The sequence below is a fragment of the Gorilla gorilla genome, chromosome 14 (assembly GCF_029281585.2).
Source record: "Gorilla gorilla gorilla isolate KB3781 chromosome 14, NHGRI_mGorGor1-v2.1_pri, whole genome shotgun sequence".
Classification (NCBI taxonomy): Eukaryota; Metazoa; Chordata; class Mammalia; order Primates; family Hominidae; genus Gorilla; species Gorilla gorilla.
The window spans coordinates 110731060-110758790 of NC_073238.2; the positions used below are offsets into that span (position 1 = coordinate 110731060).

The 27731-nt window shown below is 36.9% G+C and overlaps 1 protein-coding gene across 3 annotated transcripts in view; it reads right to left on the reverse strand.

Moving 5' to 3' along the window:
• The window catches only part of UGGT2 (UDP-glucose glycoprotein glucosyltransferase 2), a 251796-nt gene that overhangs the window by 207427 nt on the left and 16638 nt on the right, over positions 1–27731 (reverse strand). For 2 of the 3 annotated variants that reach the window (XM_019039934.4, XM_063697472.1), the window contains exons 2-5: positions 22762–22844; positions 14790–14920; positions 14201–14313; positions 3509–3683 (exon numbers count right to left, since the gene is read on the reverse strand). In XM_019039934.4, the coding sequence (XP_018895479.4) occupies positions 3509–3683; positions 14201–14313; positions 14790–14920; positions 22762–22844 (502 nt within the window). Of the gene's footprint in view, positions 1–3508; positions 3684–14200; positions 14314–14789; positions 14921–19737; positions 19829–22761; positions 22845–27731 lie in introns of those variants that run through there. The other variant, XM_055360304.2, reaches the window with a different exon arrangement.

Here is a 27731-nt window from a genome sequence, read left to right on the forward strand (position 1 = left end):
AGACTCTGTCTAAAATAAATAAATAAATAAAGTGAGCAAAGGACATGAACACTTTTCAAAAGAAGACATATGATATGGCCAAAAAGCATATGAAAATATGCTCAATATTACTAATCATTAGAGAAATGCAGATCAAAACCACAATGAGATACCATCTTGTATCAGTCAGAATGGCTACTATTAAAAAGTCAAAAAATAACAAGATTCTGGTGAGGATGCAGAAAATAGTGAATGCACATACACTGCCGGTGGTACTGTAAACTAGTTCATTTAAAGCAGTGTGGCAATCCTCAAAGAACCTGAAATAGAACTACCATTTGACCCAGCAATCCCATAACTGGGTATATACCCAGAAGAATATAAATTGCTCTACTATAAAAACACATGCATGCATATGTTCACTGCAACACTTTTCACAAAGCAAAAACATGGAAATCAACCTGAATGCCCATCAGTAGTAAAATGGATAAAGAAAATGTGGTACATATACACCACGAAACACTACACAGTGCATGCCGGGCTTAATTCCTAGGTGACAGGTTGATAGGTGCAGCAAACCACCATGGCATACATTTACCTATGTAACAAACCTGTACATCCTGCACATGTACACCAGAACTTAAAAAATTAAAAATAAACCCTTCCTCTAATATGACAGTTAATAGTGGAAGACCAAATGCTTTCTCTGCAAATCAGGAAAAAGGCAAGGATATCTTCCCTCACTACTCCCCATTCAACATTGACTAGAAGTCTTAATCATTAAAATAAGGTTAAAAAAAATAAATGGCATATAGGTTGAAAAAGAAGAAAAACACTGATGAAAGAAATCAAAGGATGTCTAAATAAATCAAGAGACATAATTTTCAATTGGAAGACTGAATATTTTTAAGATGTTCTCCCACAAATTTAATTTATATGTTCAATGTAATCTCAATCAAAATGCCAGCAAAATTTTTTGTAGATACAGACAAGCCGATTTTAAAGTTCACAGGAAGAGACAAAGGAATTAGATTAGCTAAAACAATTCTGAAAAAGAATAACAAAGCTGGAGGACTAACACAACCTGATCTCAAGGCTATAAAGGTAGAGTAATCAAGCAGTGTAGTATTGATGTTGGGACAGACAGATCAATGGCACAGAAAAGCAAAGCCAGAAATAGACCCATACAAATACAGTCAATTATATTTTACAAGTGGATAAAGGAAATTCAATGGAGAAGGACAGTCTTTTAAACAAATGTTAAAACAACTAGATATCCATATGTAGAAAAATAAATCTCAACATCTATCTCACAAGTTGCACAAACCTTAAATGGATCATAAACCTATGTGTAAACATAAAACCATAAAACGCCTAGAATAAAATCTGCATGACCTTGAGATTGGTGATGAGTTTTTAGATATAATACAAAAAATATAATCTATAAACAAAAAAATGATGAACTGGACTTAATCAAAATTAAAAACTCTTCCTCTGCAAAACACATTAAGAGAATTACAAGATAATTCACAAACTGGTAGAATATGTTTGCAAATCATGTATCTCATAAATGATTTATATCTAAGACATAAAAAGAATTCTGAAAACTAAACAAAAAAAGTTCACCAAAAAGAAACTTATGAAAAGCCAGACAACTTCATTAGTCATTAGAGAAATGCAAATTAAAACCACAATGAGATACCACTGTGTACCTAGAACAGCTATAATAAAAAAAACTGACATTAACAAATGGTGGTTAGGATTTAGAGCAGCAAAATTATCTTTCCTGGCTAAGGGGAATGAAAAATTGTACAGCCACTTTGAGAGACAGTTTGGTATAGTTTATTATGAAGTTAAACACTGACTTACCATACAACTCAGCAATAGAACTTCCAGGCATTTATCCAAGTGAATTGAAAACATATGTTCCTACAAGAATCTGTATGGGAATGTGATGGTACTAAGGTGACTGACAGATGACTCTGTGTGATTGTTGAAACCCAACATTGTACATCACAGATGATACTTTTCAAAAAGACATCTGACTAGATTGTGAAATAAAAATATGTTCATAGAAGGCAAAGCTCAATATATATGAAGAAGAAGTCTCTTCAAAATTAATCAGAAAGGTCCAATTCATTCCCGTATGAAATCCCAACATGTTTCATGGAACCTGGCCAACTAATTCTAAAATTAACATGGCTACATATCATGCAAGAACAGCCAAGGTATTTAGAAAAACAAAAATTAAGAAGCAGAGTTGTACTACCAGATATCAAAATATATTTTAAAGCTACAGCAATTAAAATGATGTTATTTTTGTGTAGAATAGACATATATATCACTGCAACAGAATGGAAAGTCTAAAAACATATACATGTCTATATGAAAAATTAGCATATGATGGAGTAGAATAAAGACTTGACTGTTCAACAAAGTATGTGAAGACCAATAATTTTTCATATGGAAAAAACAGAATTATATCTCTACCCCATAGTATATTCAAATAAATTCCAGATGGATTAAAAACCAAAACAAAAAATAGAACTTCAACTCTTACAAGAGAATGTCCTTATAACAGCATAAAGGAAATCGTTAAGGTAAAGTTGAGTAAATCTGACTATATCACAAGTAATATTTGTAAAAGATGTCATAAACGATTTTTTAAAAAAATCATAAGACCAGAAATGCACTAGGAGAAGATACTGCGAAGTATGGAAGAAAATATTAGTATTCAAAATACATTAAAAACACCTATAAACCAATGAGAAAAAAAGAATCCAATTCAAAAATAGGCAAAGGCTACGGACAGGCAATTTACAAATATATCTGTAAGGTTTTAATTAGATTAAATATTGTATATAAATCTTAATAATTTGGGAAATGCAAATTAAAGCACTCCATGTTGGGAAGACAGTAGTAACAAAGCATAGTCCTTCCTCTAATGGCCATTATATTCATACGCATGTGTGTGTGTGTGTGTGCATGTATGTGCTCTGAAAGTGTTAAATAAACTTGAGGAGATACAGTAATAAGTGCTATGAAATCATTAAAACAGAAAAATGTGATAGTGTCATAGCAACGGCAGGCTAGAGGAACGGGAACAATACAGCACATACCAGATACCTGAATGAAAAGTAGTCAGGTCTCAAAAGAAAGAGTTAACAGTATTCCAACACCATACTTTGCACTTTGATCTAGTACTGTATATATTATCAGTATGTTGAGTAAATCAGATTTCTTAATTGCAAATTCTTAGCAAATATTATACACATTATTGAAGTATGTTTTTGTTTTTTATCCAAGTTTTAAATTTGTGCCAGATATAAGGCAAAGAATTATAGACATCATACCCCCAGAAGAGACAGAATCCCAATGTATTTTTCCACATGAAATTCACATTTGTTAAGTTAAAAAAAGTCAGATAACTATTCTGGTGAAAATTAATATTTAAATCTAGTAAGACGATTATCATAATAATTGTTTTTTTCTACAGCCAAAAGTAACCTTGGAAAAAACAAGCACATACCTGAATATAATGGCGAAGAACATACAGAATTTCCTCATTTTGAGCTTTTTCAGACAATACTTTGTGAAATGCACTAAATGTTCTAGTACCCATTTCGGCATAGAGAATCACCACTGGTAAGTTCTCTTTGTTTGTAGGAAATTTATGATCTCCTTTAAATAGATAAGGTCTAGTCCTAAGATAAAAGCAAAACACAAAGTTTTGAAAAAACTGAAAGTTAATGGCATATCAATTCTGTATAATTGCTGCTTATCAAACAATTCATAATATACATAATCACAGAAAGAGAATTTAAATTTCCTGTGATGACTTTGTACACATAACTTGAACTAAATGACAGAAAAGAAAGAAAAGAATTTGGTTAACCCAAATCTAATATTAAAAATACTTTATTTCCCAACAAGGTTTATTATCTTTAAACAATAACATATAATGGCAGCACAATTTTCAGTGAAATAAAATTTATATTTTATGCAGTTAGGTTATAATTTTTCATTACAGCTCGTATTTCCTGAAAACAAGGTACAAATATTTAAGGAACAAAGCAAAAGTACTACCTTATTCAAAGACTATCAGTACTTAGTATGAACAAGTACTCATCAAATCCCCAAGTATAAGCAAAGAAACCAGGACTCTTATGGTCTAGCATTATCATCAGAAACAGACTTTAACTGACTTCTTATTTGCCAGGTACTGTGCTAGGTTCTTTACACTTATTAGTAAATTCTATTTCACAAGAAAAATTAGACAGCTACCATCACTGAAACTTTTAAGTTTCTGAGGCTCAGATAAGTTAACTATTCAGGAAAAGATCAAATGGAAAGCCAGAATTCCAACTCATGTTTATGGAATTCCAAAGCCCATATGTTTTGGCAATTTATACAGGTAGAAAGCAAACCAAGAGATAAGGAAGTTCAGAGTAACAAGGATGTTGAGAAATAACCTTTTATTTAGTGAATTCTGATCTCTACAATCATTCAGTCAATTACTACCTTTGGATAACAAATATTAAGGACAGAAGAAAAAAGGTATGAGTAACATTCCTACAGCATGTTAGTGAAAAGAAGGTGGGTTTTGAGATCAGGCAGAATTGGATTCAATTCTAGCTTAACTACTTACTGACTCAACATATTCTAAATCAAAATCATTCAAGCATTCAATCTTATTGACTAACAGAATAATTTGAGAGATTTCCACAGTTATTTGGCTTAGAATTTGTGACATTACTCAACAGCAATATAGAAATGTGTTTATTAAAAGTCTGTGAAATTATAACATTCAAGCATCCTTATATTAGTTTACAGAAATGCACTAGGAGAAGATGTACAGTATGTAAACCCTTCCACTTTTTAAATAAACTTTTCATTCAAGTATAAAATCATCACACATTTATCCACTTTAATTTGATTACTGGTATTCACGATGTGATTTTTAAAATACTACTGTCAATGCTTGGACAGCTGAAGCATAAAGTAAATAGAATCTTAGCCCCAAATAGAATTTCACTTCATTATCAATCTTCTGTAACCAATGAAGAGACATGAATGTGCAAAACAAGAGACACTGAATTTGCTGTCTTTCTTCATGAGATGCTATTAATAAATGCTAAAAGGATACAAAATCATACTTCACTTTGAAAAGAGAAGTGAAAGAGATTCTTGCATGAAACTATTAAAATTATTCTCATAAATTTTAACTGAAATCTTGGAACTCAAATGTCACTTATATAGCAGCTGGATTATCATTTTATAAACCTGATTTTATCAAATCAGTATCATAGAAGTACATTTAGTAATTTATATAAGGAATCTTAAATTTTAATTTAAGTCTGAAAAATTCTTCCTTCAAAGAATTTACTACTGTTGAAAACTAGAAAGGCGGCCAGGCGCGGTGGCTCAGGCCTGAAATCCCAGCACTTTGGGAGGCCGAGGTGAGCACATCATGAGGTCAGGATATCGAGACCATCCTGGCTAACATGGTGAAACCCTGTCTGTACCAAAAATACAAAAAATTAGCCGGGCATGGTGGCAGACGCCTGTAGTCCCAGCTACTCGGGAGGCTGAGGCAGGAGAATGGCATGAACCCAGGAGGCGGAGCTTGCAGTTAGCCAAGGTCGCATCACTGCACTCCAGTCTGGGCAACAGAGCAAGACTCCGTCTCAAAAAAAAAAAAAAAAAAAGAAAACTAGAAAGGCTGCCAATAAAACTATGCTAGGAGATAAATACTGAGGTTGAATATAAAAGGAAAAATTAGAGGAAATGGAATAGACTTTACACACAAAGGTAAGGGCTCTCTACCATTTGCTGAGTCTGTAATCGACAGTACCTTCCTTCCTGTACCTATAGACACATAACTTTCAAAATTTGCTTTTATGATTAATTCAGGAACTGCTTGGATATATCATAGGTAGAAAAATTATACCTATAGAGGATGGCTGGATAAGAGGAAAATGATCTTTGAAAATTAAATAATTATATTTAAAAGTAGCAATTTACTGAATTGACTAAGGTGTTAAAGAGAATTAATACAAATTAGCATTGGTAAAAATTTTTAGAAGTAGAGTATAAAACTTCAGCTTTCTGAAGACAATTTTGGAGTATACATTTTAATATACATGTACTTACCTAAAGATTTTAGTTCTAGAAATTTAAGAAAATAACCAAGGTAACTATGCAAAGATATATGTACAAGGAAGTTCAATTAGATATTATTTACTGTAAACTACCTATATATACACCACAAGGAGTGGAATAATGAAACTTATTTATTCATTTCATTATGGTATCATTCACTCAATATTTTTCAGCATCTACTACATGGTAGGTGAACTTTTTGGGAACTGGAGTAAAGGTCACCCTTGTTATGCCTTAGCAAATAACTTGGCTGCATTGTGCTTATGCCCTAGGGATCTGTGGAAATTTGAACTTAAGAGGGATGACTTAAGACGTTTGGTGGAAGAAATTTCAAAGCAGCAAAGTATTCAAGAAGTGGCCTGGCTGCTTCTAACAACATATGTTCAGATGTGGGAGCAAAGAAATGCCTTTAAGTTGGAATTCATATTTAAGAGGGAAGCAGAACATAAAAGTTTGAAAAATTTGCAGCCCTAGCCAGAAAAGAAAAAGTCCATTTTCAGGGGAAGAATCTAAGTGGGCTACTGGGCAACCATTTGCTAGAGAGATTTGCATGACTAAAAGGGAGCCAGGAGCTGACAGCCAAGACAATGAAGAAAAGGCCTGGAAGGTATTTCAGAGATATATGAGGCAGCCCCTCTCATCATACACTCCAAGGCCTAAAAGGAAAGAATGCTCACTGCCCTGTGCCATGCCAGCAGGTTGCAACTTGCATCCCGCTGCTCCAGTTCCAGCCTCGGCTCAAAGGGGCACAGGTAAAGCTCAGGTCACAGCTCCAGAGGGCACAAGCCATAAGCCCTGGCAGTTTATACATGGTCTCATGTCTGCAGATGCTCAGGAGGCAAGCATGAAGGAGGCTTGGAGGCCTCCATCTAGATTTCAGAGGATGTATGGAAAAGCCTGGTGCCCAGGCAGGAGCCTGCCACACAGGTAAGGCCCCCACAGATATTCTAGTAGGGCAGTGCATAGAGGAAATGTGGGGTTGGAACCCCCACACAGAGTCCCCACCTGGATACTGCCTAGTGGAGCTAGTGGAGGGGGGGCTGCAACCCTTCAGAACCAAGGATGGTAGATTCACCAGCAGCTTGCACCTTGTGCCTGGAAAACCCAGAGGTACTCAACCCCAACCCATAACAGCAGCCACGTGGGTTGTATCCTGCAAAGTTAGAGCGCTGGAGCTGCCCAAGGCCTAGGGAGCCCACCAGGATGTACATCACGATGTGGGACATGGAGTCAAGGATTACATGACAGCTTTAAGATTTAGTGCCTGCCTACTGCGTTTCAGACTTGCATGGGGCCTGTTACTCTTTTCTTTTGGCTGATTTCCCCCTTTGGTAATGGGAATGTTTACCCAATGCCTGCACCATCTCTGTACCTTGGAAGTAAATAACTTGTTTTGATTTTTCAGGCTCATAAGTGGAAGCAGATGAGTCTCAGATGGCACTTAGGACATTGGACTTGATGTTGGAATGAGTTAAGACATGGGGAAGAAATTATTGTAATTTGCAATGTGAGAAGGACATGAGATTTTGGGGGCTAGGAAAAGAATGATATAGTTTGGGTATTTGTCCCCTCCAAATCGCATGTTGAAATGCAATTCCCAGGGGCCCCCCTTACTCTCTTGCTCATGCTTTCACTATGTGACATGCCTGTTCCAGCTTCGCCTTCTGTCATGGCTGTAAGGTTCCTGAGGCTCTCACCAGAAGCCAAGCAGATGTTAATGCCATGTTTGTACAGATTGCAGAACCATAAACCAACTAAACCTCTTTTACTTATAAATTACCCAGCCTCAGGTATTTCTTTATAGTAACACAAAAACAGCCTAACACATAAAATCGGTCCATACCAGTAATTTTATTTATTTACATGTAAGAACACAATAACTTTGTGGGAGAAGGATCTAAGATACCCTTTATAGTCCAATAAATGTTTGTTTAAGTATGTCTGTATATGAATATATGCATTAAAAAAGAACATATACTAAACTGTTAGCAGAATTATAGGTCATTTTCCCATTCTACTTTGCATTTTTCTAAAGTATTTGAATTCTTTTATAATGACCATACGGGATTTTTTTAACTTTAAACATACAGCTTTCCATTTGGGACAAAAGTTTAAAGCCACAAAAAAGATGGTCATATTGATTTGAAGTGGCATTTGGAGAGCAGTCCCTGACACTAAATTTTACAGTATCTCCAAAAATATTTACAAAGACTCAGAGACAAAAATTCTTAATGAAGTTGCAAACTAAAAATAACTTTGTATCATAAATTGGGAATAAAGTCTACTAACTATAAAACCTATGCTGTTCAACTTAGAATCATAACTGACAGTCAACTACCACTTAGAACAAGAACATGCTAGTAAAAAAAGAATAGTAAACTGATTCTTCATCTCTCCCTATTTCCTATTCCCTGGTGCAAAAATCTATGATCTGGAACTGCCCCAAAACTTTATAGGCATAATACTAAAATGTGAATGAAGGTCAGGAGTGGTAGCTCATGTCTGTAATCCCAGCACTCTGGGAGGCTGAGGCAGGCAGATTGCTTGAACTCAGGAATTCGAGTCCAGCCTGCGCAACATAGCAAGACCCCGTCTCTACAAAAAATACAAAAATTAGCTGAGCATGGTGGTTTGCACCTGTAGTCCCATCTACTCAGGACGCTGAGACAGAAGTACAACTTGAGCCTGGGAAGCAGAAGTTGCAGTAAGCCAAGACTGCACCACTGCACTCTAGCCTGGGCACTAGAGCGAGACCTTGTCTCAAAAAAATAAATAAATAAAACAAAATAAAATATGAGTTATATATCTGGGGGAAAGTGACAGCAATCATTACCATCCTAAATGAGTATAACTTTCTCCCAGTGGTCACTCTACTTTCCAACATGTAAATAAAACTACTGTTAAGAAGAATTTTACGAAATTGGGACAATGAGAATATCACATAAGAAAGGCAACATTGATGACCTAAATATGTTATAATTGAAAAAAAAAACAAAAAAAAAACACAAAAAACCAAGTGTTTAGCTCAACCACAGACAGAAGAAAATATATAAATGCAAAACGTATTAGATTAGAATAAAAAAGCAGAAAAAATTTATCAGTCATTTCTTTAAAAAAAGATAAAAACCTAATCTGGAAAAACCGAAAGAAAATGAAAACTAAAGAAAATCTAGGAAGGAGAAACATATCTACAGAGAGGAAAAATTAAAATATTTATATTGCTATATATAACCTATGTAAAAACATAAATTATATGCTTAAATAAGAAAAAAAACCATTGACCAATATTGATAAGATGTCACAAACCCAAGAGTATATGCCTAAAGTTCACAAAAGGAAAAAAAAATTATTAACTTTGCCCTACATAGAGAGAAAGAGGGGGAGAATGTTTCTGTCAGGCTGTAGAATTGTTTTACCCTACTTACAAGCTAATAAGTTAGCTTTTCATTGTTTCATGGATTCTGGCAAAAGACAGAGACTTCTGAGTCAGAAACAAAGAGCTTGATTACTTGTGGCACAGCAAGCAATATGAACATTAGTATGTTTACATGGGTTCCCCATGGGCCCACATTCCATAGGGAGAAGTATGATGGACCCACAAGAATTCTACACAGGCAGTGGATATGGATCACATCTAAAGAACACTGAATGTGGGAAACCCATCATTTAATAACAAGCAGTAAGTAAGTTGCCCTTTGTCCCAGGGAGAAACACTCACTTATCCCTCAAAGTCACTCACTGAAAACACCCCGAGAAAAGGCCATGGTAAAGAGCAGTCAGGGCCTCACACGGTCTTGGCATAGTCAGTTTGTCTCTATTCACACTTATCAGGGAATGGGTCTATAATATGTACATCTAAAGGAGTAAACCAGACTGTCAGATGGGCAAGTGCAAATTACTTTCACAGTGTGCAAGCCCCAAGGAGTGGTATTTTTAAGCTGCCCATCTGTAGTCTTCCAAGTGGCAGACCAGACAGGTAGGCCATTGGCAACAGCACAAGAGTCAGTATGAATGTACTATATTTCACCAAGGGGTCAGATTTTGTTCAGGGAGAGGATGATGGCCTTGAGCTCTGCCCACTGAGTAGAGTGACCACTTCAGCTTTTGGTTTTACAAGGCTTATGCCTGGTGGAATGGTAGCAGAGGCAGCCCGAAGAGCCCACCAGCTGTTAACTTAGCTAAACATCCCAGCAGCTTGGCCCAGGCATTTAGGGAAACCACTGTGAACTGAGGGCCCTTTTGAGCCAGTGACCTTACTTCAGGTAGTGAAATGGGTTATTTAGTTCACTCCCAAAAGAGTAGCTGCCACTTTTTCACATATACCTGATACCATGCTAGGGCCCAGAAGCTGGGCTTTTGAATATATAATTTCCATTTGAGCAGGGAGGCTTATTGGGTCCCTTTTTTTTTTTTTTATTATACTTTAAGTTTTAGGGTACATGTGCACATTGTGCAGGTTAGTTACATATGTATACATGTGCCATGCTGGTGCGCTGCACCCACTAACTCGTCATCTAGCATTAGGTATATCTCCCAATGCTATCCCTCCCCCCTCCTCCCACCCCACCACAGTCCCCAGAGTGTGATATTCCCCTTCCTGTGTCCATGTGATCTCATTGTTCAATTCCCACCTATGAGTGAGAATATGCGGTGTTTGGTTTTTTGTTCTTGCGATAGTTTACTGAGAATGATGATTTCCAATTTCATCCATGTCCCTACAAAGGACATGAACTCATCATTTTTTATGGCTGCATAGTATTCCATGGTGTATATGTGCCACATTTTCTTAATCCAGTCTATCATTGACGGACATTTGGGTTGGTTCCAAGTCTTTGCTATTGTGAATAATGCCGCAATAAACATACGTGTGCATGTGTCTTTATAGCAGCATGATTTAGAGTCATTTGGGTATATGCCCAGTAATGGGATGGCTGGGTCAAATGGTATTTTTAGTTCTAGATCCCTGAGGAATCGCCACACTGACTTCCACAATGGTTGAACTAGTTTACAGTCCCACCAACAGTGTAAAAGTGTTCCTATTTCTCCACATCCTCTCCAGCACCTGTTGTTTCCTGACTTTTTAATGATTGCCATTCTAACTGGTGTGAGATGGTATCTCATAGTGGTTTTGATTTGCATTTCTCTGATGGCCAGTGATGATGAGCATTTTTTCATGTGTTTTTTACCTTGCCAGACACTGACTCCTAGTTGAACTATGTGAAAATGTAAATGTCACGTGGTAGAGTCACAAGGCCTCCATGGGTCAGGCATTCAGTTTCAACAAGAGCTTAAGAACTGCTATTTTAAAAAGGGGTGTACTAAGTGGCTGAGTCAGGCAGGTGGCACTATTGTACTTGGAAACAGTCTCTCGGGGTAGTCCAGCAGCTATGAAGTCTATATAAAGTTGTGATTGTCCTTTCTCCTCCTGGGATTGATTCTTTATTGTTTCTGCTGGACCACCTGGGGGTGTCCATGTGTGGTAGTCTCTGAATGACAGTTTCCCTCTGGGCTTCACAAACATTGACAGCATTCACAGTATAAGCATGTAAAATACCAATACCAGTTATATAATCAGAGCCAAAACAATAAACCATTAAATCAGTCAAGTTTGAGTGCCTTTTCCTTAGGAGCCCAGATCAAGGAACATGTGTCAGACCACAACACAGTTATCAGGAGACTATCACCCACCAGGAGTACAGGGAGAAAGAGGTGAGCAGTGGGAAGAAATGTAAGTATTGACCTTTTTCTTCTCGACCCATGGGCCCTTACGAACTTCCTCTTCCAGAAGCTGTGTGTCAGTCAACATCCCACCCATGACAGTCTCCAAAACTATCAAGAACTGTAAAAGTCTAAGGTATGATTTTACCTGACTTACAAACTAATAAGTTAGCCTTTTACTCTTTTATGGATTCTGATAGAAGACACAAGACAGACTCCTGGGTCAAAGACAAATGACTTTACTGCTCATGACATAGAGCAAGCAGTATAAGCGTTACTATGCTTGCCCCCAAAGTCCCACAGGAGGTGACAAAATATGGACTTAGATGGATCCTACAGAGTTGGCATATGTTTCCGTTAAGGAACACTGGGCTTGGGGAAGCACTGTTTTATAGTAAGCAATAAAACATACTTGCTCCCTGTCCCCAATCCCAAAGGCAAACATTACCTCATTCTTCAAGGTTGCTCACTGCAAACACAACCCTGAGAAATGGCCCAGGTAAAGAGTGGTCAGGACCTTGCATTTTTTGCTGGTCAGACCAAGAAAGAACATGCAAGGACTCACAGGGCCCATGGCAGATGGACTTTCCTAATAGTTTGATGTTAATTTTTTTGTAATCTTCAAGATACATTAGTTTCTATAATTATAAAAGTTGACATCAGAAACCAATGACAATAAATTTTAAACATTACAAGATTTCCTTTAAAAGATGCACTAATGAGTTATATTATAGTGAGTCTAATAATGCCATAAAGGAATAGATAATTCCTATATTAACTCATCCAGAATAAGAATAATATGGCTGCCTAATTCACTTTATGAAAGAATGACCGATAAAAATTAAAGATGTCAAATAATTTCAATAAATGTACAGCTATTCATTTATTAACACAGAAACATGAAAACAAAATGAAAGCAATCTTAATTCAAAAGCAAATTAAGATAATCCCACACCATTAATAATCAGTAGTTTTCCTCAGAATTGAAAAGAAGGTATAATATTTCAAAGTATTTTGTAATATATTAGTATGTCCAATGAGAAAAACCTTGTATCCATCCCAATAGTTGAAAAAATAATTGATAAAATAAAGCAATTATTTCTGCCTTTAAGTTTTAAAAGCAGGTGTGAACAGAGAAACATGCCATGTTATCTGATAAGAGATTCAATACAACACAGATGTAAATTTTTCCTAAATTAACCAATACTTTTAACATAATTCTAATTAAACCCTAACAAGGCTTTTGGGGAAGGGGAGCTTGGGGAGGAAAAGGACTCCAATGTTGACTTAAAAGCATCAACAAATACAAGGAGCTAAGGCATTCTGGAGGAAAAAAGAGCCACAATGAAGAAGAAATCCTCCTGTCAGAAACTGGATAATAAAGCAATAAATATTAAAACAGTATGGCACTACTATAAGAAATAGATAATGGAGCAGAACAAAGAGCTATGAAATAGACCATAATATAAATATAACGAATACAATTGACTAGGTACCTGAGGAAAAAAATCTGGTTGGATTCTTACCTTTTGATGAAAATAAATTACAGATAGATTAAAAGTTTAATGTAAAATAAAAGGAAAAACTTTTAGAAAGCTACAGAAAGAATTAGTAAAATCTCCCAATCAGGTTCAGGAAAAACTGTTAGTATAAAAACAATATAAAAGTCACATACACAGGAAAATTTGGCTACATAAAAATAAAAGTCTTTTGTATACGAAATTCAATACAAGTATAAGAAAATGTTAGAAATGGTTAACAAGTGAGTTAAGTATTAATATGCATAAATATATATTACTGTTTAATAGAGCTCTTTTAAAATTAAAAAAACTACTTTATTATTTTTTAAAGTATAAATAATCAGGCAAAAAAATATACTGGTAGTATTACTCTAAAAAATCACTAATAAATTAATAATTTACTACTGATTTGCCATTTTTTAAATTAAATACTTGCAAAAAAGCAAAAAAAATAGTTTTGAATATAGGAAGCAACCTCATCTATTGTTTTGATTACTTTGTTATTCCCCAGGTATATATTCAGTTTATATTTAAAGAGCTATAGGCCAAATAAACTCAGTTTTGCATGTTTATCTCAAAAAACAAGTTATGCTTATATGAAACATTTCATATATTTTATGTTATTTTGGCACAATTTATATGCTAAAATCAAAAGCTAATCAAGACAAAACATTCTCAGATATATTACGGTTTTCAATACAAATCACATTCTTGAATATACAATGTCTTAGAATATTAAATTTTTTTATTATAAGAAGTTTCTGCTATTGAACTCTCCTCTCTATAACCACTTCTTTCATTATAGGCTATTATTAATTTACCTTGAAGCAGCTTTCTTCAGCAGCTTTTTAATCTCATTAATTTTACAGGTGTGCTTCTTATGAATAACCACAAATGCATTACAACCATCTGGTGGTGGCTCATCAGCTGCAATCTAAGATTTCAAAGATTATATTTAGCTACAGCAGTTGATAATTACAATATGATTTTAAAACCCTCACATATTACTTTGATTAAAATAACTCATCAACTACTATTAAGTTATTGCTCTAATTAAAGTAAAAAAACATCTATACGTAGGCAGAATCTAAGAAATATTTTAATAAAATCAACTTTATCCTAGGAAAGACATGCTTCATAGTTATTGAAAAAATTCTATTAAAATTTTATGATACTTCATTTCAATTATTTGTCCTCATAATTTCCTTATCCCAAATAACTATAAAAATTACAGAATATATTCAATTACATTATAATAAATGACAACAATAATAATATAATCAATGATAGGCTATGGAACCAACTATAAACTTGTAGATCATTTTGAACTAAAGATGTTCATATTAAAGAACTCTATGTACATTGCTAGCGTGCCTCTTTGTCAAATACAGATTGGGTATTTTTACGCACCTGCTGAAACATCTGAATAGCTGGGGAGTATGCCCTTATAGAGAAAGCAAACTTTAAAAGGTTGATGTGTAAATTGTCTAGAAACTGTCCAGCTTTCTTCAGGATTAAGTTGTAATAAGAATAATCTGATTCTATAAAAAGAAGTCAAAAGAAAATAATGTTAGCATTTTATACATGGCACATTGGCACATCTTCCACTGTAAGGCTAACTTAATGTCATATAATCATATCTGAAGTTTGGTTATGGATAATGCTAGAGAAAAATGGAAAAATCAAGATCTCAGTTCTATAATCAACTTCATTTTGGATCTTCCAGTAATGTCCAAGTAATCAACATGAGACCAGGTGAAAATAATCTTGCCATTAAAATCTATTTGGAAACACCAACATTTCAGACCAACTTACTCCAAAGTTGTGGGGTTATATTACAAGGATAAGATATAAGTCCTACCTACAAGGTAGAAATTAAGAACAGCAGAAAAGTTAAATAATATGATTGTTAATGAATTTTAAAGTACCTGTATGAATAAATTCTACTGAGATTTAGTGCCAATAGCCAAGTATAATTAGTGTATCCAGAATACTTTTAGGAGACAAAATTTGAACCAGGTCTTCAAAACTAAATGTCATCTTGTCTGGAACTTGAACAAACTAACCTGAGCTGCGAGTTGCCTACTATAAACCCTATTCAAAGAACTCAAAGACATAAAGGAGAAGGAGGGATCCTAGACTTTAATTAAAAATTCTCCAACACCCCTGGGGAGACAGAGATCACTTGAATGGGAGAAGGCAGAAAAGTGCAGCCTAGAGCTGAAGAAGACCTGGTGGCACTAACGGGGATAAGCAGGGGTGGGGAGAACTTTCTGTCTGTGCCCTTTTCCTTTCTCTACTCTTCCCTGGGTGTAACCATTGACTGCATTGTGTCAGAAAACTGTAATGCCATTCCAGGGCCAGCCGGAGATGGTAAGGTAATAATAGGGCAGCTCTGGAGTCCATTTGGTATAGGCATCCATAGAGGCTGGCCTCTAGACATTCTCTGGTAATTTATTCTCCTCTACATCTTGGCACTGGGTTATCAAGTGATAGAAATTTCTCATACTAAAGAACAGAGTTGAGGTAGATGAAGAGCAATTCCCTGTGGATATCTGATGTGAAAGGGATAACAAGAAGAATGTGGTTACACCAGACTGCAACACCAGATACTCTCTTTCTGACAGGAGGAAAAGCATGTTCTGACTGGAAGGAGACATTTTGGGGTTGGCTAGAAGACTGGGTTGTTTGCTGATTGTGACAGTGTTTACTATTTGCTCCAAAAGTGCTGGGCCCTTGACCCTCAGTTCCTCTCTTTACCACAACCCATTCAGGGTACAGGTGTTATCTGGCCCTCCAAGTTGTCCTGTGGGAACTGAGGCTCAGGCAACCAGTGCAAATATGGGACATTGTGGTTATTGCTTTTGTTATATGTAATAAAGCCTTCTTCTGTCTCTGAATCAGGGGTCTCAGGTCATCTGTCAGCATCCACGAAACTAATCTGTTATCTTTGCAAATAGGGTAACATCTCAGACCCTTCACAGTACTTGACAGATCTGACAACAAAATGGAATGCTGACAAGATACGTGGATTTCTGGAGAATAAAAGACCTAGTCCCATGGTCCAATTAATAGGATTTGAGGAGAGTGCTTGAGAAGTAATAGTGGATATTCTGACAAAACTGTACAGTCAATCAGGCAATGAGTCATCTTAATTTTGCTGCCTATTAATGAAGAGAAGAAGAAAAGGTTATAGGCCAAGGGAAATAAGTTCAAAAATATCTCCCAAACAATGTCATAGTGGCACCTTATGACTAAATTCCTCCTACAGTCCAACTTGCCAATATTAGATCCTTTCAAAGATGACAATAAAAAGTCTCAGAGTTTAGTTCAATAGGTCCTGGCTGATATAAAAAAGCTATGAATCACTCAGGAGATTTCCTCTGGTCAGTTATAAAGTCTTTCAGCTCTGATCCAAGAGTCTTATGTTGTCCATCTGATTCCTGAAACTGTGGCAAGCTAAGTTTTTAGCTTGCAAGCAGGGTAAAAATTCCAGCCCCTTCACAGCTCTTGACAAAAAGCTCAGAAATGAGATGACCAAAAAAAGAGGGAGATATGAGAAGTTTCCTGAAAGAATACAAATAAGAACTAGAAAGAAAATAATACTAGAAAATACAGATTAAATTAGAAGGAGCACAAGAGTAAACAGACACCGTGGAAAACAGTAGGAGAAACAGAATACACAGAGGAAAAGTGATAAAAATGAAACAAATAAAAAGGAGAGAAGGGAAAAATGACTTGAGAGTAAATGACAAACACAGAAGTCAGGCAAAGGAGATTAATATATGTATACTTGTAGACCTTAAGGCAGAAAATCAAGGGAATGGAACAGAATAATTAAAGAAAACTATAATCCAAGAAAACTTTCCAGAATTAAAAATAATGAACTTACATACCTAAAACAAAAAAGACACAGAATGATCAGCACTGCAACATTCTCTAGTTTAAAAAACAAACAAACAAACAAACAAACAAACAACAACTCTGGGGCTCTAAAGTTAAAAATCAGAAGTTTCGAATTCACACATGAACAATTAAGTATGTGAAGAACTCAAGGGCTATTTTTCCAAGAGTTATTCATGAGGCACCAACCAGAGAGCAAACTTTATATAACCAAGAAATAATTGGAGAAATTGCAGCATAAAGTCTGATTGTGAGCTCTATACCATCTCTACATCAATTCACAAATAAGTCATTAAAAAGTATCTGTATAATTGTTTAATTTGGTGCCTCTTATTAAGCTATAAACCATGAAGGAAAGGATCTTTTCTATCACAGTTTTTCAACTGTACATTTCTACTCCTGACATACAAAATAGACATTCAATAAATTTCTTTAATATTTAATAAATATTATAAATAAGTTTCTTCATTCTAAACAATATTTTCCTAATCCAGTTGCTTTAAACAGTTGACATATGAGAATAAGCATTGCCTCTTTCACTCTTAATTCTTTAACAAACTATAGATGATTTCTCAGAACTTGGGAGATATGGTGAGTTTTCCTCCAAGAATCAAAAAATAATGCAAATAAGATTCGTGTTCAACAGTAAAAGCAAAATAGAAAATAAATGTTATTTTAAATAATATTCTTAAAATACATTATAGTTACAAGGTCAGCAAGAAAATAATAAAAATTAATGTAATAACATCTAAAATATGACTACATCAGTCAAAGGACTGGTCACCCAGGGAAGCAGAGAAAAGTCAAAAGAAATGTGAGTAGTGCCTGACAACAGATACCAAATTTTGTCAAGGTCACCATCAAGGTTGTCCCTTATGTAGTAATGAATGTAGGATTCAGGAGTTTATAGAAAGTAAACTTTTATAATTTAGATGTAACTAGCAAGATCATCTCTATTATGAAATGGATGCATTGGGCTATTTTGGCTGATTTGTTAAATAACTAAATCCATGCTCACCAACCACCTGCTAAAAATGCCCCTTCAATATTTTCTGCCTTTATCTTCAACCTTAGCTTTTACTCAATTTTTGACTACTGGCACCTAATATTCAAAAATCACTCTTATTAAAAAAAATAAGTGGCAGCCTCCACAGACAGCTACTGACTCATCTTATTCCCTTCATAGACAAAGGTCTTAAAAGACTTAACGACACGTAGCTCTACTGGAAGGGGACATTTTGGGGGTGGTTGGAGACTGGGTTATTTGCTGATTGTGACAATTTGACAAGAAACTCAGAAATTAGATAACCAAATAACAGAGAGATACGAAAAGCTTTACTCACATCTTAACTTACTAAAGTCTTGATTACTATACCAGTGAAATGGTTCTCACCAAAGGCACTAATAATTTCTCTGTTGTTAAAAGTAGTAGGTGCATAATATTCATATTACTTGATCTGTCTACAGTATTTGATAACAGCAATCACTTACAACTTAATATTCTCCTGGCTTTCATGATCTAATGCTTTTTACAGGATTTCAGCTACCACTACAGGTACTCTTCCTTAGTCTCCATTGTGTGCTGTTCTTCTCATCAGATTCCCTTAAACATTGCTGTTCTCAGGGTTCTGCCATTGGGCACTATTTTATTGTCATTCTGTGCCTTCTCCCTACAACTTAAATTACCGTTTTTCATGTTGATCACTCTGAAATCCTACCCTTTATCCTAGAATTTTTTTTATCTAGATCTCTCACTCATATATCAGCTCACCGATATATTTATATTTGGATATTTCACAAGCATTTCAAATGTGGCACATCCAAATTCCAATTACCTTCTTCCCCCAAATCTGGTTCTTGGGTAAAAGTAACTATGTTAGAAAGTCTTAACATTTTTTGAAAATTTCTTCCATTAATAAAATACAAAAGCAACTTTATTTGTGTAAAAACCACTAAAATCTTCAAGGACTTTGAAAATGACATTCTTATATGCTGAGCAGCATGTGAAGAAGTAAAAATAAACAGGGATTTTGAAATCAGATAAATCTTGGGTGACATTTCTCACCTCACAAAACTACATAGGTTAACTAATATGCCACTTGAATCTTGAAGCATCAATAAATATGTAAGTCTGGCAGAACCATATAAATTTTTTTAAACAGGCAATTCATTGCTTAAAAAGTCTTAATTTGCTGGCATATAATATAAAGTAATTGCATTAAATGGTATAAAACTAGTACTTGAATTCAAAAAGTTAAATGTTCAATATTTACAATTTTTTTAGGCAGGTGGATCACTAAGACATGCTTTAGTAAAGAGTATTTAGAAGGTCTCATGGAGATTCAACAACCTAAATTAGTACAAGTAACAGAGGACTATTAAATGTTTCCTCTAAGATGTCTTGAAAACAAATTCAGTAAAATCTGCTCATTAGGCCGGGCGCAGTGGCTCACACCTGTAATCCCAGAACTTTGGGAGGCCGAGGTGGGCGGATCACGAGGTCAGGAGATCGAGACCATCCTGGCTAACATGGTGAAACCCCGTCTCTAATAAAAAAAAAAATACAAAAAATTAGCCGGGCGTGGTGGTGGGCACCTGTAGCCCCAGCTACTCCGGAGGCTTAGGTGGGAGAATGGTGTGAACCCGGGAGGCGGAGCTGGCAGTTAGCCGAGATCATGCCACTGAACTCCAGCCTGGGTGACACAGTGAGACACCGCCTCAAAAAAAAAAAAAAAAAAAAATCTCTGCTCATTAATATAGTTCTCATTTGTACCATTCTTTTCCACATTTAACAAGGTCAGCAATAATATCACCACATGCATTAGACTCTGCCATTATAAATAAAGCCAATAGAATTATATTTTAAGTGTTATTATTACTTTTTTTTTTTGAGTCAGAGTCTCACTCTGTTGCCCAGACTGCAGTCCAGTGGTGTGATCTCGGCTCACTGCAGCCTATGCCTCCAGTGTTCAAGTGAGTCTTGTGCTTCAGCCTCCCGAGTAGCTGGATTACAGGCCCGCACCACCACGCCCAGCTAATTTTTGTATTTTCAGTAGAGACGGGGTCTCACAATGTTGGCCAGGCTGGTCTCGAACTCCTGGCCTCAAGTGATCTGCCCACCTCAGCCTCCCAAAGTGCTGGGATTACAGGCATGAGCCACTGTGCTGCGCTAGTAATTCTTACTTTAATACAATTTAGGTTCAACCCTGAAAACACTTGAAATACCTCCTTCCATATATGCTTGATGTAGAGTTTAGGTACTCCTGAGCTTATATTCCAGCTTGTGAATGATCTGCCACCAGATTGTCCAGGTATATCATTTCATTTAGGTATAAAATATGCTGATATATTTAAGTAACTTAAAATGAATTTGAAATTTACAGGAGTAATTTTTAAGATTGCGTCTCCAATAAAAAATAGCACTGAATAAGGCCAAAAAGCATGTACTGAGAACAACATATATGGGACAGATATATTGAGGATTTTAGGTGAGAGACACGAAATTTGGTGTTAGGTTTTTTTAAACTATCTTGGATACCTGACATTAACCATGAAAACCTTACATATTAATCTAGCCTATTTTTACCTCAATCACCAAAACTATTAATAAAATTACTAGGACAAATATGAGGACAACAGACAGTAATTTCCTAATGATTTGAAAGTAAACATTACTAAGTGATTGAGGTTCCTCCACGCATTCCATTCCGGTCTCTTCTACTCATTTGTGTTCCCTACTCCCTGGCTAAATCTCATCATTCAAACTCAGCTCCAGCATTCAGCACTGAAAATCCTGTCTTGCTTGCTCTCTCTGGAACACTGACTAGGTGCCTCTTTTATGTGTTTTCATGTTATGCACAACCCAATTAAAGCTCTTATCGCCTAATAGTGTACATCACTGTTTTGCTGTCTCCTTCATTGTTTCACGAAGTCCTGAGGATGCAGATCACATTTATTCATCTTTGTATTCCCATCGTCTAAAGTACCTCCAGCATTTCTTATGACTAAAAAGCTTTTTCAGGAAAAAATTTTGAAAGGAAAAATTATTTGCTTTTGGAAATATTTCAGTTTAAAATGTTATTAAAAGCATGTCTGATCTCTTTATTTTTAAAATCTACTTTGTGAAATCACAAAATCACTGAACTTCAAGGCTACCTGAGCCAAACAGGCTTCAGTAAATGAGCATTTAAAACATCTGAAACTTAGTTTATCTTACATTTACACTCACGAACAAAATAATAAACTATTTTAATCACCAATAGTAAGAAGATGTCTCTATATCTAAATGACTGAAGATTTTACTCTTAAGGGATTCCATGCTCATGTCATCTATTCTAGTCTCTGCAGAGATAGGAAAATAATAAACACATTAATAAACACTTTTTAATTCTGAGGAAGATATACGTATATATAGGTATATACTCTCATATACATATAAAAACAGAAATTACTATCTTACAAATAGTGAAATGAGAGCATATTAGTTATCTGACTTTTTGAGGTATTAAAAGTTTCTTTAATGGTTTAAGAGTCAAAGTATTCTGCCAATAAAAATGCAATATACGTGTCAGTATACATTAGTCCAAACCCATAGAATGTATAACAGCAAGATTGAACCCTAATGTAAACTATGGACCTTGCGTATTAAGGATCTGTCAAGGAAGGTTCATCAACAGATATATATGTACCACACTAGTGAGAGATGTTGATAACAGGGGAGGCTATTTCTGTGTAGGGGAAGGGGGAATATGGGAAATCTCTGCACTTTCTGTCCAATTTTGCTATGAACTTATAACTACTCTAAAAAAATTAAGTCTACTTTTAAAAAAGAAAAAAATGTACTATTACTAGATGCAAAATTATTATTTCAAAGAAATCTAGGTAAAAAGAAAACTATCTTAATTTTTTTGGGGGGGACGGGGGAGACAAGGCCTCTCTCTGTCGCTCAGGCTGGAGTGCAATGGTACAAACACAGCTCAAACTCCTGGGTTCAAGTGATCCTCCACCTCAGTCTCACAAAATGCTGGGATTACAGGTGTGAAACACCACACCTGGCCAATTTATTTTATTTTTTTTTATTTTTCTTTTTTAGAAACAGGGTCTTGCTATACTGCCCAGGCTAGTCTCTGACTCCTGGGCTCAAGCAGTCAATCCTCTGGCCTTGGGCCTTCCAAGTAGCTGCTACTACAGATGCACACCACCATGCCCAGCTAACAATTTTGATTTCTTCTTGATGAGAATGCAATATCCAAACATGACTAATTATATGAGGTATCTTATAATAAAGTATTAAAACCTTGTATTTTTGGAAACAGATGCTTAGAATGGTTTCTATTAAAACATATTTTCAAATTTAATGTTCGGATTTACTAACCCAGTGAAGCATTCACACTTAACCATTACCATTAAAAAATAATAAACATTACAATGTGTGTACATAAATACAAATCTTACAAGTTAAAATTTACACATCACCTACCTGTTTGCTTATAAATTGCTAATTCTTGCACAGTTTCCAAAAACTGCCAAAATTTTTCATTACTTTCTTCTGCCATAAATTCACTATTAAAAAAATAGAAGTAATCGGTTAGTAGATGGAATTTAAAATGGTTTAGATACTATAAACTGTACTCAAGAACCAAATTATATCTATGGCAAAAACAAAAACCCCTAAAAATTAATGTCAAATTACTAATTTCCATTTACTATAACACTGGAAAAAAACACACTGACTATTCTTACCTGAGATAGCATTCTCAACTATAAACATATAATCATGTCAGGAAAAGGCTTCATGAGAAATTACTTTTGGCTTTTCCTTGTTATTAGCAACAATTAAAAAATTGATAGTTTATTCTATCTTGCCATATGAAATGCCACTGAGAACTACAAATATTATAATTAAGATAGAACATTATATAAAGGTAAAAAGTAGGAAAAAAAGACCACCTGTTTCATAAACAAAAATTGGTTCTATAAATATTTTATAGAAGTTATATTATCTATTGCCTTTACTTGTGTAGAAAATCTTTTTTATTATTTAAAACAGAAAAGATCTTAATTTTAAAAGCAGGAAATCAGTGTACTGCACTATGTCTTTGGCCATAAAGCCCAATGAAATTTTCATGGTATTTAAGAAAAAATGGCCAAAGCCATTTAAAGCCTTTCAGAAATAATGAAATAAATGAAAGATTTAGTTCTGCACAGAACAAAACACTAGACAGCTAAAACAAATAGGGTTAACTAAGCTAGAAACAAAACAGCCACCATACAGATGGTGCTGATTATTTGTTATTGCCCACCTTACCTTTCTCTCTAGGCTTGGTAAACTTAAACTAATGCTTAAAATAAATGGAAAGTATTGAGAACATCCACAACACATACAGATTAACTAATTCTTGTGAGTCTGACATGGCCACTAAAAGGGAAAAAGGAAGTCAGAAAGACTGATTAATTCATCAACATAAACACGACAAGCATAGGAATTTAGAGTGACAAGTAACTTCAAATCAACACTGGGCAAGGCTTAACTGATTTGACCAAACAGCTACAGACATGCTCATATACTGTGCAACCACAGGCAAAAGACTTCTTCCAACTACCAGAATCTGTACATCTAACTAAGTCTGATCCTTCAAAGTGATCGCCTTAAGAAAGTGTTCCAGCTAACAAGGGAAGTGCAGGACCTCTTCAAGGAGAACTACAAATCGCTGCTCAAGGAGATCAGAGAGGACACAAATGGAAAAACATTCCATGCTCATGGATAGGAAGAATCAATTCTGTGAAAATGGCCATACTGCCCAAAGTAATTTATAGATTCAATGCTATTCCTAGTAAACTGATGGCAGCAGTGACCTGTCTAGAGTGGCAGCTGCAAAAACGCCAGCTGTAGCAAGGGAGATATGGCCAGGGTTGTGTACTCCATGGAGCTGGTGGGAGCAGGGAACAGGTGGAAGCCCCACCCACTTCTGAGTTGGTAGGGTGGAGAGCCCGCACTCCCCAGGTGCAGCTGTCTGGACCCGGACATCCCTGTGCTTTTGGGGGCTGAAGGCAGGTAGGAGCCCATGCCTCCTACTGAGTTGGCGGGGTGGGAGCCCTGCACTCCCTGGGTGCAGCTGCAACCACCCAGCTGCAGCTGTGGACCAACGCATCCCTGCACTCTCAGGGGCCTGCAAAGCCCCCTGTCCCACCCACAGGCTTGAAAGTGCCTGCTCCTGCTTCCTGGCCTCTTCCCTGCTCCCAATCCCTGCTTCAATTTTGGAGCAAAGTTGCACCTGAGCCTAGAAGCTGCCACAACCCGGCTGGGTGTGCATGTTTGGGGTAGTGCTGACATGCCAGCCCCCTACCACCTCAGCCCCCTCCAGACTTTGGGCACCAATGGGCATGGAAGGGAGGCCGAGAGGGCCTGGGAGCAGCTTGGCACAGGCCTGAAAGGTGCCCCATGATGCAAACAGCCTGGGTGCCATGGACATGGTAGATGGCAGGTTAATGGTGGCAGGGAGCAGATGGGCAAAAAGGGATGGGTCCCTGGTGAAGCCCCACCTTCAAGCTAAGGACAACCTGAAGCCTAGGGGCTGGGCTACCTCTTCCATGGACTGCAGTGAGAACGTACGGTGTTTTTGTCCCAGCCTACCCAGGGACTCCCATGGACGAGTCAGCACACACTTACCCCCCCTCTGAAGCCCATAAAAACCCCAGACTCAGCCAAACTCAGGCAGATAATGAGATGACCTGCCTGTGGATAGGAGCTACCCATTCCAGGTGTCCTCTCCCAGATATCGGGATGACCTGACTGCAGGTGGAAGCTGGCCACTCCATTTCTCCTCTCAGCTGACGGCTGCAGACTCAACAGAATGACCTGCCTGTGAAAAGGAGCTACCCACTCCATGTCTCCTCTCTAGTGACAGCTGCGCTCATCAGGACGACCTGCCAGCAGAAAGGAGCTACCAACTTCAGTTCTCCTAAGAGCTGTACTGTCTCTCAATAAAGCACCTCTTTGCCTTGCTCACCTTCCAGTTGTCTACATGCCTGATTCTTCCTGAACATGCAACAAGAACTCGGAACTCACCAAATGGCAGGACTGAAAGAGCTGTAACACAAACAGGGCTGAAACACACGCCCCACTCACCACATTGCAGGCAATGAAAAGGACAGAAGAGCTGCAGCCCTTTGGGGAGCCCAGACCTACAGGCTCCCTGAGCCAGAGCTGTGACACTCTCTTTAGGGCTGTATGGTTCCTGGTATCTCCAAGCTTCCAGGTGCCACTGCATTCCACCACAGTGCCTGCAGTGGAAGCCACCTGCAGTATGCCTGGTCGAGCCACAGTCTTGTACAAAGCTGGTGCCTGTGCCAGTACCTGGAGCTGCCCACCCCACTGCAGCTGGCACTCCTGGCTGTGCGCAGTGGCCGGACCCTGTGCTTGCTCACACACTCACCACCGCCCTGCACCTGGCTCCCCCTTGGCAGGTGTGGGATCCAGGCCAGTAACACAAGCTGAGCATAGCCTGCCAGGCCGAGTGGACAAAAGGAGCACAGCAGGCCCAAGCAAAACTCGGGCAAAGGTGCTACCAGCCATAGAGGTTTCCGGCTGGCAAAGCCAAAACCCTTATCACGGGATCCTTATCCTGTGACAAAACTACCACTGACATTCTTCACAGAATTAGAAAATATGAAAAAGAGCCCAAATAGCCAAGACAATCTGAAGCAAAAAGAACAAAGCCGGAGGCATCATGCTACCTAACTTCAATCTATACTACAAGGTTACAGTAACCAATACAGCATGCTACTGGTACAAGGACATACACATAGATCAATGGAACAGAATAGAGAACTCAGAAATAAGACTGCACACCTACAAGCATCTGATATTTGACAAACCTGACAGAAACAAGCAATGAAAGGATTCCCTATTTAATAAATGGTTCTGGGAGAACTGGCTAGCCATATGCAGAAAACTGAAACTGGACCCCTTCCTTACACCTTATACAAAAATTAACTCAAGATGAATTAGAGACTTAAATGTAAAACCTAAAATTATAAAAACCCTATAAGAAACTCTAAGCAATACATTTCAGGACATAGACACAAGCAATGATTTCATGACAAAAATGCCAAGAGCAATTGCAACAAAAGCAAAAATTGACAAATGAGATCTATTTAAACTAAAGAGTTTCTGCACAACAAAAACTATCACCAGAGTGAACACACAACCTACAGAATGGGAGAAAATTTCTGCAATGTATCCATCTGACAAAGGTCTAACATGCAAAGTCTATAAGGAACTTCAACAAATTTACAAGAAAAAAACAAACGACCCCATTAAAAAGTGGGCAAAGGACATGAATAGACACTTATCAAAATAAAACATTCATGCGGCCAACAAACATGAAAAAAAGCTCCACATCACTGATCATTAGAGAATTGCAAATCAAAACCACAATGAGATACCATCTCACACCAGTCAGAATGGTGATTATTAAGAAGTCAAGAAACAACAGATGCTGGCAAGGTTGTGGAGAAATAAACGCTTCTACACTGTTGGTGGGAACCTAAATTAGTTCAACCATTGTAGAAGACAGTGTGGCAATTCCTCAAAGATCTAGAGGCAGAAATACCATTTGACCCAACAATCCCATTACTGGGTGTATACCCAAAGGAATATAAATCATATTATGAATATACATGCACACATATGTCCACTGCAGCACTATTTACAATAGCGAAGACATGGAATCAACTTATATCCCCATCAATGATAGACTGAATAAAGAAAATGTGGTATATATACACTACAGAATACTATGCAGCCATAAAAATGAACAAGGTCATGTCTTTTGCAGAAACATGGATGGAGCTGGAAGCCATTATCCTCAGCAAACTAACGCAGAGACAGAAAACCAAACACCGCATGTTTTCACTTACAAGTGGGAGCTGAATGATGAGAACACATGGACACAGGGGGTAACGACACACACTGGAGTCTGTTGGAAAGGTGCAATGGGACGGTGAGCATCAAGAAGAAAGTTAATGGATGCTGGGCTTCATACCTAGGTGATAGTTTGATCTGTGCAGCAAACCACCATGGCACACATTTACCTATGTAACAAACCTGCACATCCTGCATGTGTACCCTGAAACTTAAAAGTTCAAGTAAAAAAAAAAAGTATTCACTTAAAAGTTATTCCCTCAATACATCACTGCTCTAAGCACTTTTGGAACTCTTCTGGAATCTCAGAGGCCATTTACTGGTAACTCATTATTAATCACTGAGGAGCAAACATCCTTGAGACCATCTAAACCAGTTCTGCACCTGGTAAAAGGTAAGATATTACCTTTGAACAACATTTTTGTTTGTTTGTTTAAGACAGCATCTCCTTTTGTCACACAGGCTGGAGTGCAGTGGTGCAAACATGGCTTACTTTAGCCTGAGAGGTCTCAAGCGATCCTCCC